The sequence below is a fragment of the Apium graveolens genome, chromosome 2, assembly GCF_009905375.1.
Source record: "Apium graveolens cultivar Ventura chromosome 2, ASM990537v1, whole genome shotgun sequence".
NCBI classification, from domain to species: Eukaryota; Viridiplantae; Streptophyta; class Magnoliopsida; order Apiales; family Apiaceae; genus Apium; species Apium graveolens.
In genome coordinates this window covers 318,928,358-318,944,132 of record NC_133648.1, presented here as the reverse complement: position 1 = coordinate 318,944,132, position 15,775 = coordinate 318,928,358, and the positions used below count along the sequence as shown (strand labels likewise).

General features: G+C 35.3%; 2 protein-coding genes across 8 annotated transcripts; both read right to left on the bottom strand.

Moving 5' to 3' along the window:
* Window positions 1–26: 26 nt before the first annotated feature.
* LOC141708962 (two-component response regulator-like PRR37) lies at window positions 27–4,723 on the bottom strand. 7 transcript variants are annotated; one of them, XM_074512829.1, is made up of 10 exons: window positions 4,487–4,718; window positions 4,267–4,299; window positions 3,879–4,184; window positions 3,304–3,465; window positions 3,059–3,192; window positions 2,515–2,640; window positions 2,200–2,365; window positions 1,706–2,108; window positions 842–1,619; window positions 27–195 (listed from the first exon to the last, which is right to left on the bottom strand). In XM_074512829.1, exons 3-10 carry the CDS (start codon window positions 4,036–4,038, stop codon window positions 160–162), a joined length of 1,965 nt encoding a protein of 654 aa, XP_074368930.1. In that variant the 5' UTR covers window positions 4,039–4,184; window positions 4,267–4,299; window positions 4,487–4,718; the 3' UTR covers window positions 27–159. The 7 variants fall into 7 exon arrangements, 6 of the variants coding, with proteins under 6 accessions (XP_074368930.1, XP_074368929.1, XP_074368928.1 ...); XR_012569676.1 differs by adding an exon at window positions 381–480 and having other exon boundaries at window positions 3,879–4,721; XM_074512828.1 differs by having other exon boundaries at window positions 4,267–4,718.
* A 1,827-nt stretch (window positions 4,724–6,550) lies between these two features.
* LOC141708961 (pentatricopeptide repeat-containing protein At5g02830, chloroplastic) lies at window positions 6,551–13,891 on the bottom strand. Its single transcript, XM_074512825.1, has 12 exons — window positions 13,290–13,891; window positions 12,621–12,708; window positions 12,205–12,409; window positions 11,435–11,542; window positions 10,874–11,038; window positions 10,181–10,768; window positions 9,179–9,244; window positions 8,944–9,024; window positions 8,736–8,833; window positions 8,018–8,228; window positions 7,699–7,759; window positions 6,551–7,104 (listed from the first exon to the last, which is right to left on the bottom strand). The coding sequence occupies exons 1-12, from the start codon at window positions 13,780–13,782 to the stop codon at window positions 6,791–6,793; spliced, it is 2,478 nt and encodes an 825-aa protein (XP_074368926.1). The 5' UTR covers window positions 13,783–13,891; the 3' UTR covers window positions 6,551–6,790.
* Between the last annotated feature and the right edge of the window lie 1,884 nt (window positions 13,892–15,775).

Sequence of the window (15,775 nt, the reverse complement as noted above, 5' to 3'; positions counted from 1 at the left end):
CTAAAGAAGTACAAAGGAAAGGTGCAGGTTTCAAATATCATAATTACTGTAATACAAATTTATTACGTTTAAGTCCCAACTTTTAGGCACATCATAGGTTTATAGTAGACCTTAGTTGCAGAACTCAGATTTCAATATTGTCCTTTGTAGACAGAGATATTAATCTGCAGGTCTCTTCTTGTTCCGGTATCGGCCCTGCAAATTGAAATTGAACAGAAATATAGAGAAATCAGTGCTGCTGGCAGAAGTTATCTTATATATCTCATAGTACAGATGGTTTCACAATCTATCTAGAAAAAGTTCATGGACATAGGATACGAAGAAATCAGATAATGGACATAGGATACAAGAACTTGCACTCCAAATATCGCGGTACCCACCCAACACCTCTTGTTATAGTGGTATCTGTCTCGCTCCCTTTACGAGATGTCGAGGGTTTGAATCTTGTCAACGACAAGGTGGGTGCGTGAGCGTGTGTAACTAGCAAAAAAAAATATCAGACAGAAAAAACTTTAAAATGCAGACTTGTATAGAAAGAGAATGATAGAGAACTTGAACTATGTTTGGAAACATATGTGTGCACTTAAAGACCTTATGCAAAAAAAATTCATTTGTAGATTGTGTTTTCATGAAATCACTTGCTGGTACTGTATATTAGAGAAAAACCATTTTACTGTTTAATCTATTACATTATTTTAAAAAATAATCACCAACAACTTATTTGCCTAGAGGTTTCAAGGAAGATTTACTAGATAGAGGGAGATAAATGACTGCAGTTCTGTATAAGGAATATGACTGCAGTTCTGTATAAGGAACATTAATAGAATTCAACATCATTTACCTTGTAGCCAAATTTCCGGTCCTTTTTGTGACGAAACTTGGTCGATGAAGCTTCTTCATGAGCGTATCTACTTTCATCTGTTCTGTTCCTGCTAGCACTGCCAGTAGCATCACCACTTCCACTATTTCCTTCTACGTGAACTTCACTTTCTACGTTTTTCCCTTCAGCATGTACAACGGTGCTGCTTACATTCTGACCATTGCTTCCGTACTTGCTGCCTGAACCACTCTTGTTCAAGCTGCAATTTCCAGCATTACCTTCAACAGGTCCAACAACAACATTTTCAGGCTTCTTATATGGCATATTCTCGTGTTTAGATAGTGGTCGTTCGCTATCCATGCTGTGGAAATGATGCACATGGTGGTGATGATGAATATGCCGGACTGGAAGCTCTGGAGGTGAACCTGTAATTGGAGTCAGCAATGCCCGTGAAGCCAAGTCATCAGTTTTAACCAGTATGACTTGCTGAGGGGAGCAATTAAGATCCAGTTCAGTTGGAGCAAAGACAGATGATAAGTTCAAATCATCGATTGCTGTTGTTGCTTTTAAACTGTTTGATGTCATATCTACTGAATCTTTCGAGACTACTGCTGGATTGATAGGAAGTTTGTCTGTGATGGAATCCATGTCCACATTATTCTTGATACCTTCTGAACTTGGACAGAAAAGATTCCTGTTTGAACTAGTTCGGATGTCAGATTCATCGTTAATTGCTTCTAGAGAAACGCTTACATCAATCCCATTGGACGTCTTACAGCCATTTGAGGTTGTATTGTACCTGTACAATGCCACAAGGTATAGTAGTTAAAACTGTTAGTCATTTTAAAACTGTGCAATGACACATAACAAACCCCTAATTTGTACCATTTAGACCTCGAAAAGGCTGAAAGGTCTGAATGTCTTAAAACATTGCGTTCAATTTGAATTGCTTTCCCACTATCTTTAGCAACTCTAAGCCTCTTCAAGTTAAGCTCAATCTCTGGCTTAACTGTAGAATTGTCAAAAGCCCTAATCTTGCTCTTGAAAGTTTTGGCTTGATCTTCACTAGCTGTATCAGGTGTTCTGGAAATTATAGTCTTTTCATTGTTGAACAGACTCTTTGCCAGATTGTTAGCTCTACTCATCTTGTTTGGATCAGGCTCAATTTTTGAATGAGTGATCCTGTTTGCATTCAAGAGTTTGAACGGAATCTCCATTGAATTGTTCAGTTGTAGTTCACGAGTTTTAGTCTTTCCAAGTACCAAGTCTTTTCCATGGCGAACATTATCTGGAAAGAAATTATACATGACATATATTTTGACATGGTGACAATCAACTAAAAATGCAAATACGCTGTACTTCAATATATTTATGCATACCACTCTGATCGCCTTTTTCTTGATATTCTTTCGGTGTTGTTACAGGCAACTTAGTAAAAGTTTCAGCTTTTGAGGATAGTTGAGCACAAGTACCTTCTGAATGCTTGGATATTTGATCCTTTGCAGACGTAGCCTGGGAGCTATCAACTTCTTTTGTCCAAGAACTCTGCAATGCTGAACTCCATAATATCTTTTCGTATATGAATCTAGTTCTTAAACGTAAGTTTCTTAATCACGTGTTTTACATAGGACATGATACTTGACGAACAACCATGTATACAGTTTACAGAAGCATTATATCCACATTTATGTTACCTGACTATCACTGTCCCCAGTGTTCATATTTTCATCGCTGCTGTTGTTTTCCTGGCACTTTATGCCACTTTTCGACTTCACTGATATTTGAGTATTGGCACGACTTTCACACCTGCTACCACTCGACTGAAACAAAAATGATCTTATAATTCAGTAAACGAAGATACATCTATCAAGAGGCTGCTGGTAACAGATGCAATTAGAATACAGAATATATTACACAACATTTTAATGAGCATGAAGCCACAAAAAGGATGATACAATATTCAAAATCAGTAAATTTAAGAACCATATGCAATTATATGATTATATGTGTTACGTAAGCAGTCCGTCTAAAATCTTAAGGTGGTAGAGGAAGGCCCGAACAGTCAATCTCTGATACCATGTTAAGTAACCAGTTTGTCTAAAACCTTAAGGTGGTAGAGGAAGGCCCGAACATGATCTTATACTCTTTAACAATATGTAAGTATGCATAGTTTCAGAAAATATCAACAGGTAAAGAAGCTTTTTGAAGTTATTCAGGAGCAAAAGAGATATAACTCACACTGTGACACCTCCTCCACACATGCTGCCAGAGATTTTTAAGCTCATTTTTCCGAATAGGCTTACCTAAAAAATCAACTGCACCTTTTGACAAGCACTTGAAAACCAAACCCATTGAGTCATGAGTTGACATCACTGCAGAATCTCATCAGGTAAGATGGTTAAAGATATCAAATAGCTAATCTAAATTGGGATTATCAAATTGGAGATAGAGCAACAACGATGATATTAAGTCCAATTACTTACTAATCACAGGGACAGTCTTGCGAGTCTTATGACTCATGATTTTGCACAGAAGAGCAATCCCCGATAAACAGGGCATTGCTACCTCAGTCAAAACAACATCAATGTGATTGGTTAGGTCTTCTAAAATCCCCCAAGCTTGCAATCCGTTGGCTGCTACAATTACTGCTAAGAAAACCTTATTAGAACTGAGTATCAAATGTTCCTAATATGACGAAAGGGCAATGATCTAAGCGATATAAATACTTACTATTAAAACATCCTAATAACGCAAAATGACAATGATCTAAAGTTTGAGTGTGTATGTTGTATTTAAAGAGAACTAAAACGCTTAACACTTTATTACTTATTTACGAGAGTTCCATGTACAGCTAGAATCTCATTTATCCCGTTAACAAATGAGAGAGAGAGAGAGAGAGGAAAGGGAGAGGGAGAGGGAGAGGGAGAGGGAGAGGGAGAGAGAGAGAGAGAGAGAGGGAGGGGAGAGGGGAGAGAGGGGAGAGAGGGGAGAGAGGGGAGAGAGAGAGTATCACATACAAGCATCAGTATAATACAAAACAGACTGAAATGTTACCGACCTTCATAATTGAGATTACGAAGCAATGCAGCAACAACATGACGCGTAGAGTCATCATTTTCCACCAACAACACCTTAATGGAACTAATATGAAGAAACGTCTCCCAGTGGACCATTGAACCTTGAGATCTCTGCTGCTGCTGCTGTTGTCGTGATCGCATAGCTTCTTCACTTTCATGCTTCACATTCTCAGTTCGATTTAACCTCAAACCATCGCCTCTCGAATTACTCTTTCCGTCCCCTAATTTTTCAGCTTCACTTTTCGCAGCCACATTTTGCAAACTCGCATCAATTGTTATCGTAAACCCTTGCAAAAACACTAGAATCAGTAACAATAAATCTACAACTGTAATAATAAATAAATACTCTAAAAAAACAGATTAATCAACCTGATCGTTAGGATCCTATACATCAATCATAAGCTGTAGTCACAAAAAAAAGGCAAATGAAACTGTTAAAACAAGTAAACTATTTATAGTAAATCAACAAGTAAACAACTGTGTGTGTGTTGACTTGAGATGCAAACTGCAGAGATTTTTTCTTTATTTTGTATTTATAATTAACATTCTCACACACAGGTCTTGCCTTTGTCTTTGACAAGAATCGAACCTGGACATCTCGTAAGGGGAGCCAGGGTTCTACCAGTAATACAAGAGGTCACCGATGGACCGCAGAAGATGACGTGGCAAAATTATAGGTGTGTGGAGAGCCACGTGTGAAGAACAGTTTACGTGGACTGAAAAATCTGGTGCCAAGGAAAATTTAAAATTAGTGTATACTTGTAAAATCTGCTGTTTTTGTGGACAGGACCAGCCGGTCAGCTTCAGCCTTTCTACTTTTAGAAACTATCTTTTGATCCCACTAATGGTTATTCTTGTCTTGTTAGTCAAGATTTGATTCTCGGCTCGTTCGGGAATTTATCTTCATACTACTAGTGTATACTTGTAAAATCTACTGTTTTCGGTTTTCGGGGTAGATGCGTGTTGGATTGTCCGGGAAATCATTACCTTCATTTTTAATTTTCAGAATATTTGTATTCAGTTTGTTAAGCAATCCGGAAACAAAATAGCTAATTATTTAACTCTATTTGTTTTTCAACCTGGTTGCATAATCAGTTGAGGGTTTGTCCCGATTGAATCTCTTTCAAGTCAATAATGAAATCTGCTTTAAATTTGACAAAAAAAAAATATAGCAAGTAAATAAATATCATGCAGATGTAATATTTATATCTGTTTTTTTGCTAGTTATCATTATATTATGTTGAAAATTTATTATTGAATATGCAGACAATTTATTCTGCAAATCCTTTTTATTTTTTATTAATTAGTTTTAAATCACTTTCTAGCTTTTTTTAAAAATGAAGGCAAAGTCGAGTTTTGAGAAAAAAAAATAGAGAAGAAAAAGGAATCAATATTTTTCTATGCTAAGATTCTAAAAATATATAAAATGGAATGACTATAAGTGCATTTGCTAATTTAATTAGTCTGTGCAAAGAGATTAAGAGAAGCATGAAGTTGATGCATTATGAATTTGAATCCATTCTCAGTTTTTTTTTGAGAAATGTTATTTAAAAAGCGTTTTTTTTCTCTAGAGCAAAAATTAAGCGAATTTACCAAACTGCCCTCTGCATTCACAATAAACATTTCCTAAAAAGATTGAAACACGGGTAATTTGATAATTTCAGACTTTATTATTTTGGAAACAAAAAAACGTTCTGAAAATAACATTTCCTTCTTTTTTCCGTGAACCTTAAACAAGCGACCTAATACACTTGAGAACTTATATTATGCACCCGTGACTCAGAATCCTGGTTCCGCCACTGTCAGCTCGTAACTAAATGAATATTGTACCTAACAACCAATGTGAGATGATGACTTGAGAACTTATATTATGCACCCGTAATTATAGGTTCTTATATTATTTTTAACTGAATGAATATTGTACCTAACAACCAATGTGAGATGATGCACTTGAGAACTTATATTATGCACCCGTAATTCAGAATCCCGGTTCCGCCCCTGTCCGCCCGTAACGTGGATGACTTCAAATTTTAAGTATAGTTAGAGTAGGTCACAGTACTTGGAATATTATGACCTGCTATGTTACTCCATAAGGATAGTGAACATAGTGCTTTATCAGGTTATGGTTGTGTTTACCTAATCCATGTCTTTCCGGTGGAAGTCCTTGGTGTTACTTCATTGGGGGCGGAAAACGAATCGACATCGCAATCCGAGGAGGTTTTGCAGAAGTCCTTAGCCGAGGAACGAGGAAATAACACGAGTAGTAGATAGTAATACATGATTCCAGCTTGCTTTGCTGAGTACTTTTCCCAGAAACAAGACTTGCAGTCTTGCAAAACCTAATTTTCATGTGTTCTTGTTCCATCATTTAACACATGTATAAATATAAAGAGTTATAAACTCATGACAATATGACACCATTCCTATAACAGCAAATGTGGTCAGGTTTCTGACCAGACATGGTGTAGATGGACAATTAATTCCCTCCGAAGGAGGTAAATATATTGTGGAAACCGTAAAAATTTATAGTAAGCCATCCTCATTGCACAAAGCACGATTTCGTTTAAACTACTACAGGACAGACAATAAAGTTGTACATAATTTACCCGAAAAACATTGTTCTAGTGACTTGGGGAAGTTTCAACACGATATCTAGTATACAAATGAGGCCTTAATTAAAAAATAAGATAATGGGAAAAATGTGAAGAACCATACATATTGCTGCTCTACAACTTGGCTTATTTGCCTTGGTAAATGGTATTTCCGGTCATTTACAGGGTGTCTGATTCGTTATATCTACTCTTTATTGTGCTGTGTCCCGATAGAGAAGGTAAAAGCATACAAATTTACAAGCTAATTATTATCATCTACAAAATCTTGCCTGGATGCGAAGTTATCCTGTAGACGCATCTAGTCTCTTCTGTAACCAGTTAAACAATGACTTTCTCATGACCTTGAGACGATGCAAATCTGAAGGTCTTCTGGTTGGAGATTCTAACTGTGTGGGAAATCCTACTGCAATGGTGTTCTTAAAGTCCGCATCTGAATTCAAACTCATGCTTCCAGTGGCTGAAAAAATAACTTCAAGCCCCAAATCATCCTGCAAAAGTTTCACTATAGCATCTTTCACGGAGTCGTGCTTGGCATCACTTGAAACTACTTCCTGAACTCCTAATATTATTGACATATCATCTTTTAATGAATTTCCTGCAAAATCCATAGTAAATTACCCATCAAAACCAGTTATTGCACAAGGGATTGATATCTTGATGTTGTGTGGTGGTGAATGAAAGAACTGAGACATGTGTTGTGCAAAAGTCAAGGTCAAGGACTCGAGGCAAGATTTATAAATCACGGAGCTTATTAACATGTTTACTGATAACTTCAAAAGTGTAATTGCTTGGTCCTTATATCAAATCTGGAAGGATTTCTAAATAACACAATGCTACTTTTTACTTGTATATTGCAAAAGGTTCCTCGAAACTTCATTCTTCTCTTGTGAATTAAAGGCTGCATCCTGGAATACTTTATCAATATGTAATAGTATATCCATCCATACCTTTTTGACATCTAAAGTCACTGTATTATATTAATATTTTGTATATTATATATGAACAATATAACTTACTTTAGAGTATGTTATGAGAGAACCATGTGGATAAATTTACTTTGCCTAGAAAACGAGTCAAGTTGATTTTATAAGTCAAAAAGGTAAAGTACATGGAATTGTAATGCAACCAAATGGTCAAGTAATTTGGAACACTACACTATTTATTGAGTGTAATGAGAAATATTACTGACCTGGAGTGTAGTTCTCCTTGATCATTCGTAAAACAGCAAGAACCACAATCCGAGCTTCAACCTGTTAATGCATTACAAGTACTTTGTCAAGCTTATTTGAGAATTTGAGCCATACAACATTATATAACTACTGAACATTTGCTACTTTTCAGTATATTAGGAAGTACAAAAAAATGCTAATCTAGTTGGAGCTTGAGCCTGAAACAAAAACTTCAGTCATGTCCTTTCTAACAATGCCTCAACAACAGAAGGGAAATATAAAGATATCTAGTAAAAAAAATGCAACTCAAGGTCATTGACATTTTTGATGTTAATCTACCTTTGTGAGCCCCCGAAGATCGACAGCTAAGATTTCAGGACCAGTCTTTTGCAAATTTGCAGCTACTTTCTCCAGAAGAAGGCTTTGAGAGCCTCCCAACTCAGTTCTGCTGCTAGAAGTGTTTTGGACTTGATTCTGGTTGCTACCTTGTAGTATTCCTTCACACCACTCCTCTATTAGTTGTTTAAGATAGTAATCATTGGAACTGTACCTGTAAGTTGTGCTCTTTAATATGTGTTCCGCAATAAAGCATTAACCGAGGCATCAATTTAAGTAATTGAAACGACATTGTAGGACTGAATTATTTATTTTCTAGAGTGGAAGAACATTCAATGACCTAACTATAAAAGATTGTGTGCTCTCTATTAAAAGAAAAGGTGAAGCAGACATCCAACTATCTTTAAGTTGATGAACTAATATCATGTGTACAAGAATACAGTAACAAATGAGAGCTCATAGATGTGCCATATTCAGATGTCAAAAGAGATCAAGCAAAAAAACTGAGATGAATACAATTATATTGATGCATCGAAGTGATGCCAGGACAGACTTATTTAAGAAACTGTTAAAATGTGAGTTGATCACGCGTCCGGCAAGATTTAAGAACTTATACAATGATACAGCTACCACATCTACGAAGCAAAACTTTGTGTGCGAAAAGAAATGTTAACAAAGCAAAAGGAAAATAAGCAGGCAGAAATTTTATGTAGCAGTATACCCTGCTTTCCGCATATCCTGATATATATAAAGGCATTGTCGCACTTCCTCAAGGGAACCATATCTTGTACGAGCTTTAAGAAGTGTGTTGTATGTTACCTGAAATTAAAAATTCATATTATAAATTTGTGCTCACACTGGCTTACAATAGAATATATCATATTATACAAAGATAATAACATGGATATACCCACTATAATTAGACATACCAAGTTTGGCTGTATTTGATCTCTTTTCATTCTCTCAAATAAAGAAAATGCAAACTGCAGGTTTTGGTTCTGTACACAAACCTGTAAGGAAGAGCAGAGCACTCAATATATACAAACATATAAGATATAAAGCTCTTTACATCTGTTCAACATAACATTTTTTTCCCAATTCCTGGAGTACAAAGGAGATAGTCAACGAATGTGAAGTATGGGACTAACAAGTAAAAGTTCAAACCTTCATAGCTGCTGTGTATGCAATAACATCGGGTTGAATACCCGCCTGACGCATGGAACTTAATATCTGCACTGGAAACACACATGCTTTTAGAAAGTTTATAATGCAATGGCAATATTTGTCCCTTCTTCAATTATTATTACTGTACTCCTAAATTTGGAGGTGGCCAACTTGCACCATTTGCACATTACCAGATATTCACATTTTTCAGAGAAGTTGATAGATTAAAATTTTGCATGTACATTTCCTTTTTTATAATAATGAAGAATAAATTAAAAAAAAACAGATGAAAAATGCATAATTGGTACCACGCCTCAAACATAAGAATATAATTCTTCGTATTTCTGTTGATCATTTTCTGAAGAGTTAATTGGTGTATATTTTGACATTGGTGTATATTGTTTGCAATCATGCACTGTTGTCCAGCAAGTTATATTCATTGCAATTTGCATCCCCAGGCAGTAAGTATAGTTAACTTGATCAGGGTATTTCGGAACTAAATAAATCTTGATTCCGTTAAAACTCAATTATAATTTCAACAAAATCCTGTAAATCTCAACTAAATATCAGATAAACTTCTAAATTTTGATTAAAATTCTAATAAAGGCCACAAAATTTCACAGAAATTCTCCATTTAAACTCCAACCTGTAAGTTTCAAACCCGTCAAATCTTTGATAAAAACCTAAACCTTCAACATTATTCTTACTGAAACTCAGAAGTCATCTAGCAGCGCATAAGTGGAATCTTTTGTTCCGTCAATGTAAATTCTTTAGATTGCAAGGGAATTATAGTTTCATTCTCGAAAATACCCCTCCCCAAGCTGACGGTAACTATTAAATTAAATGGAATAACATCCATGGGATGCAAAGTGCGCCATATTTAAAATAACTTGTCAAAGTGCATAATCATAAACTATGACCAACATCAATATTTGTGATTTCTAGGAAATTTAGCATGCAGTTTAGTCTTTTCTAAATATCAGTATATACAGAAACATATACCTGCATAGCACCCTTAACATTCCTTGAGGCTCCAAAAATATCAATCAATATTGACCAGCTTATTTGATTGGGGGAAAGACCCAAGGCCTTCATCTCATGCATCAAAGCTTTTGCACGCTTGTGGTCAGTACCACAGGCCTTCATCAAAATGTTATATGTTGCAGTAGTGGGTTTAAAGGGAACCCTTCTAGTAAACTGCACATGATCAGAATCAGACCCATAGTCTTTCCCAGTCATATTATAACTTTTACGTGAATGGTCCTTGCCTCTATCAATCTTCCTCTGATAATCTTTACTGTAAAACTTATCAGTTGCACTTCTTTTCCAATTACTGAATAACCGGAAGGCCCTGTCATACTGGCAAGCCTCAATACATGCATGAAGTACAGTGTTGCAGCACTGCGTGTTGGGTGTACAACCAGCCAGAAGCATTTCTTCAAATAATAAGATTGACTGCTCAACAAGACCTGCACTAGAGACTGCATTTATTAAAGATGACCACGTTATAGTATTGGGAGTGACACCAGCTGTGAGCATATCTTCTTTAATTTCCAGAGCCATTTGCCACATTTTAGCATCCGCAAATGCCTGGAAAATTGAACACAGACATGGTTATAAGAATAAAAGAATGTATATTTTACAGAAAGTGAGAATTTCAGATTAGACATTATTTTTATATAATGAGGTATATACCTTAATGATTGTGCTGTACGTGAAAACATCAAGTTTCAAAACTCCATTTGATTCCAAATTTTGAACCTCCCTGTATATGTTTTGAGCCAAATCAACTCTTGATGCTCGACAACAAGATTTCAACAGGATGTTGTAAGATGTCACATCCGCAGCAACACCGACAGTCTAAACATTTGAAACAAAGTAATAACTGATAAATGAAACACTCATGTCAATAAGAGCTCATTTTAACTTTGGCATATGTTCAATAGCTTAAAGGATGTGAAGTATGTGCGCATTGTGTGCTGTTTACGCCCCACGGGTAGTCAGCCTGGGTTATTACTCATAAGGATCACTTGTGATTACTTCCTAGAGTATCTAATCACTTATTATTCTGGCTGAGACCAATGTATATACTGGACAAAGTTCACTTTTCTGTCCAGAACAATTTAATTAATTCCCAGTTCTAGTTAAAAATTAATGAGATTTTCCTTTTTGTATAGATATAGTATACATGTAATTAGTATGGCGACAAAACAATTCAATGAACATCTAAAATATATAAACGGAAGAGGGCGGTACCTGCATATGTTTGTAGATGTGCAACGTGTAACTCAAGTCACGGGCATTTACATTCATCAGACTATTAAAAACATAAATATTTGGGGTGATATTTTGACTTAGCAAATCCTGCAGCAAATAAGAGGATACAGTATCATAAAAAAAAATAGAATAGTCTGGTACAAATACCGGCAACCAAGAAACTTTGGCAGATTTAAAAAACCAATTAGAACGGGTTGGGTCCAACAATCATGTAGCTACTATATTCATCTTCTTTCAAGGTGAAAATATCACACAAGATGGAATTAAGTGTGTATATCATCTGTGGAAAAAATATATATTTTTAAATCTAGAGAAGCCGGTCTTTCACTAACTCTCATATTTTAAAATCATATTGCACTATCAAAAGAGATGCACATGTCATACATCACCTATATACGCATAATTTTCCACTTTATTGTTGATACATAATTACATGTTGCAGTCAGGCTGGCCACAATCTACTGGATTAGCTACAGTAGCTGGATGTTTCGCAATTGGAAACCATCATCTTACATCAATAATACAGAGTTATAACAACGTTACTTATTACAAGTCAGTTGACTTAAAACGACAAACTCCGTCATTTAAAAAAACCAGTGAACTCCTGTAGCCATATATCTATATGGAACTTATAGTAATTGAATAAAAGTTCTAGCAGTGAACACGCATTGTCATCCATTATAGCTATTAACTTGGAAGATAGGAACAACTGGCAACTTGACGGTTGTTGAAAAAAAATAGTGAAGTACCTCATAAATGGACCTAGACCTCAGATAGTCGCCACACAGACCACATACATCTATAATTGTGCGGTAGATATACATGTTAGGACGGTCCATGTCCTTCTTAGAGGCTTCAAATACATCCATAGCAGACATGATATCACCTTTTTTTCCAAATTCGAGAATTATGCTACAGAATAATATCTGGGCAGTTGGAAAAATTCTAGCACACCTGCAAAGTGTCAATAAACATTCAGTACTTACAAAACACTTTAGTTTCCAATAAAATGATAGCAATTGATGGTTACTTAAGAGCGCCTAATCTTGACTGGACGTACATAGAAGACGTGTCAACCACAAAGGAAACTAATGAAACTTCACATAACGCGACAAATATAAATTAAATCACCATAAAATATTAGACAAATTAGTACAAACCATACCTTACTGCGACATTTGGTTTCCGTGTAGCCACACATATTTTAATAATCTCCGCAGGGTCCACCACTTCCTTAACAGAGAAATCAAATCCTGAACCAAGAACATACATGTAACAACATATTACACACTGTAAAGTAGTCCTACACTACAAAACTACATCATAAATGAAGGTAAAACGGTTAACCTCACAGAAATTAAGCATTAACAATTCAACAAATCATATCAATTCAATCAACCAAAAAGCCGAAAACTGAACAATTATACCACCAAGCATTTCCAAAAACTACAAAACAACATCATAAATTAAGCTAAAATCGTTAAACTCACAGAAACCAAGCATTAACAATTCAACAAATCATATCACTTCAATCTACCAAAAAGCCAAAAATTGCACAACTATACCACTAAGTATTTCCAAAAAATACAAAACAGCATCGTAAGTTAACCTAAAATCGTTAAACTCACAAAACTTAAGCATTAACAATTTAACAATTTATACCAATTCAATCAACCAAAAAGCCAAAAAAATGAACAATTATACCACTACGTATTTCCGAAAACAATATTGTAAATTAATCTAAAATCGTTGAACTCACAGAAACAAAGCATGAACAATTCAACAAATTAAACCGATTCAATCAACCAAAACCTCGAAAACTACACAATCATACCACTAAGCATTTCCAAAAACTCAACAACACCCTCCACATCCCCCTTTTCCACTCCCAACCTACATTCCTTCCGTACCGCCTCTCTCACACTCCAATCAAACACCTCCACACCACTAACCCCCAACTTCTTCACACACTCCAAAACCTCGAAAACTCTCTCCCTCTCCCCACATTTCACCAATCCAGTCACTCCCTTCGAAACCACTCCAACATCAATCAATCTCACAAACTCCGCAACCTCAACACCCGAATTCACCACAGTCTCAGCAATTAACATAAACTCATCCATTTTCTCGGCTTCCACGAGCCTGGAAGCGAGATCAGCGTAGTATTTGAGGCTGTTTTGGTTTCCGTATCGCGATAAGTCACGTCGAAAAGGGGAGAGCAGAGGCTTTGATGAGGGTTTGAGTTTGGGGGAGATTGAGGGTTTGTTAGGGGGATTAGGAGGGGTTATGATTGATGAGCAGCTTATAAGAAGAAGTGTGTTGTTCATTTCTTGAGAGAGATTGTGTTTCTCATTAGGGTTTTTGAGAGAGATTGGGAGAGATTTTTGTATCAGGATTAAATTTGTATGGCGGGTGTTTTTGGTGTGTTATCAACTAACGGTTTTGTTTCAATTTTTTCTTGGTTTGTTCTTGAAAATGGGGGAAAATGGTAAATATTCGATTTTAGTTTTTTTTTTAATTTTGTTTTTGAGCCGGTAATTTCGTAGACGACACGAAAATAACGGGTTTGGTTTTGCATTTTTGGTACACGAAAAACGGAAGTACACGTACATGAAAGTACACGGATTAATTTAGTGTCGGTTTTGGGTTTACACTTGGGTACATGACACGAAATCAAAGGACACAAAATAAATAAATATTTAAATAAATTTATCAAAATTATATGAATACATATATTTTATAATAATATTTTACATATAATATTTACTAAATATAGATACAAAATAGATTCAAATTAAAATTTCATTAGACTTTACTACACTTGAGTCTTTATGACTTATTAACTTAAGACTCGACCAGTAAAAAATTAAATATTTAAATTAATATTTTATTTATCTTTATTTTTATTATTAATTTTAAATTACACGAAACACAATACGAAATATACAACGAAATGAAGGTACACGAACACGAAACGAAACGAATCTTTAATAGTTCGGGTTTGGGTTAGACATTCATGACACGAAACACGAATGTATACGACACGAAAGTATACGAAACGAACAAATCGGCAACTCTACTAAGAGGTGATATATTTTTAAAATATTGAGCCAAAATCGAACTCATAATGTGAGACGGTAAGTGATATTAATTTTTAAATAAGCTCGAGTGAGTCAAAATCAAAATCATAATGTGAGACAAAGGTGAAAGACGGGATATGATAGATATTTTGATTGGTCGATGAAATAACAAATTGCACACAAATTATACGTGTATTTTAAGTATTATTATTGTTTATTAGTAAGTAATAGACAATTTAGATCATTTTATTGGTATTATTTGTAAAGAAAAAGTACCGTTTAGGAAATGTTAATTATTATTTTTTGATAAATGCTAGAGGCTCTAAATCATTCCAAAAAATATTTTTCAAATTAAGAGTTGTAATCATCTTATCCGTTATTTTCTCATAAATGAAATGCATCACTCACGGCAGGATTAAGAATTTCACAAATAAAAAAAATCAAGTATCATTTAAAGGGATAAAGATCAAGTTCATGACTGATTGCAGCCAAATGACTCAGTTTGGTCACTGACTACAAATTTGACTCACTTTAGTCACTGATTTAATTAAAATGTACAAGCCGTTAAAAGTCAATGAAATTGTAACGGTCAGATCTGATGTGGCATGAATAGAGACTAATGAGCTGAGTTGTAGATGACGTGGACATTACAACGACTACATCTGCCCTTTATATACATATACATACAACCCAGGAACCTTTTAGGGTTCTTCATTTTAATTCTCTAAATCTCACCACAATCTCTAAAGTTGAGCTGTAGGTTGGGAACAATTCTGAGAGTACAATTTCCATGGCAACAACAAGCACAACAAGATCTTCTCACCTCATGTCCTCAAGAAGCTTTTCTGGGTTCATTTGTGATTGTGGTGATAGGGGGAAAATGTCTTGGTCCTTGAGAAATCCAGGACGAAGGTTTTATACGTGTTCTCACTCTCAAGTAAAACATTTGTCATAGTATTAAAGATGATGTTAGTGAACTAGTTTTCAATTAAAAAATTTAAATTTGAAACTTGCAAGATAGCAGGTGTGACTATTTTCAATGGTATGATACGGAGTTTCGGGGAAGAAATGCTGAAGTTATCACTCATCTCAATAATCGAAAAATTTACTTAGAAGCAAAGATAGAGTTGCTCGAAGAGAAGATTGTGATTCTCGAAGAAAAAGTAGCAAAGAAGAAGGAAAATAATAGGGAGAAGAAAGTGAAATTTGGCAAGTACTGGAAGATACTAAAGATATTTGG

Coding starts and splice junctions, on each gene's coding strand:
- LOC141708962 (XM_074512826.1), bottom strand. CDS start 4,038: ATGCGATCACGACAACAGCAGCAGCAGCAGAGATCTCAAGGTTCAATG. Junction 3,466..3,878: donor TCGTAATCTCAATTATGAAG/GTCGGTAACATT, acceptor TTTTCTTAGCAG/TAATTGTAGCAGCCAACGGA. Junction 2,641..3,058: donor TGTGGAGGAGGTGTCACAGT/GTGAGTTATATC, acceptor TTTTTGTTTCAG/TCGAGTGGTAGCAGGTGTGA.
- LOC141708961 (XM_074512825.1), bottom strand. CDS start 13,782: ATGAACAACACACTTCTTCTTATAAGCTGCTCATCAATCATAACCCCT. Junction 12,709..13,289: donor GTTTTTGGAAATGCTTAGTG/GTATGATTGTGT, acceptor TTCTTGGTTCAG/GATTTGATTTCTCTGTTAAG. Junction 12,410..12,620: donor AAACCAAATGTCGCAGTAAG/GTATGGTTTGTA, acceptor GACACTTTGCAG/GTGTGCTAGAATTTTTCCAA.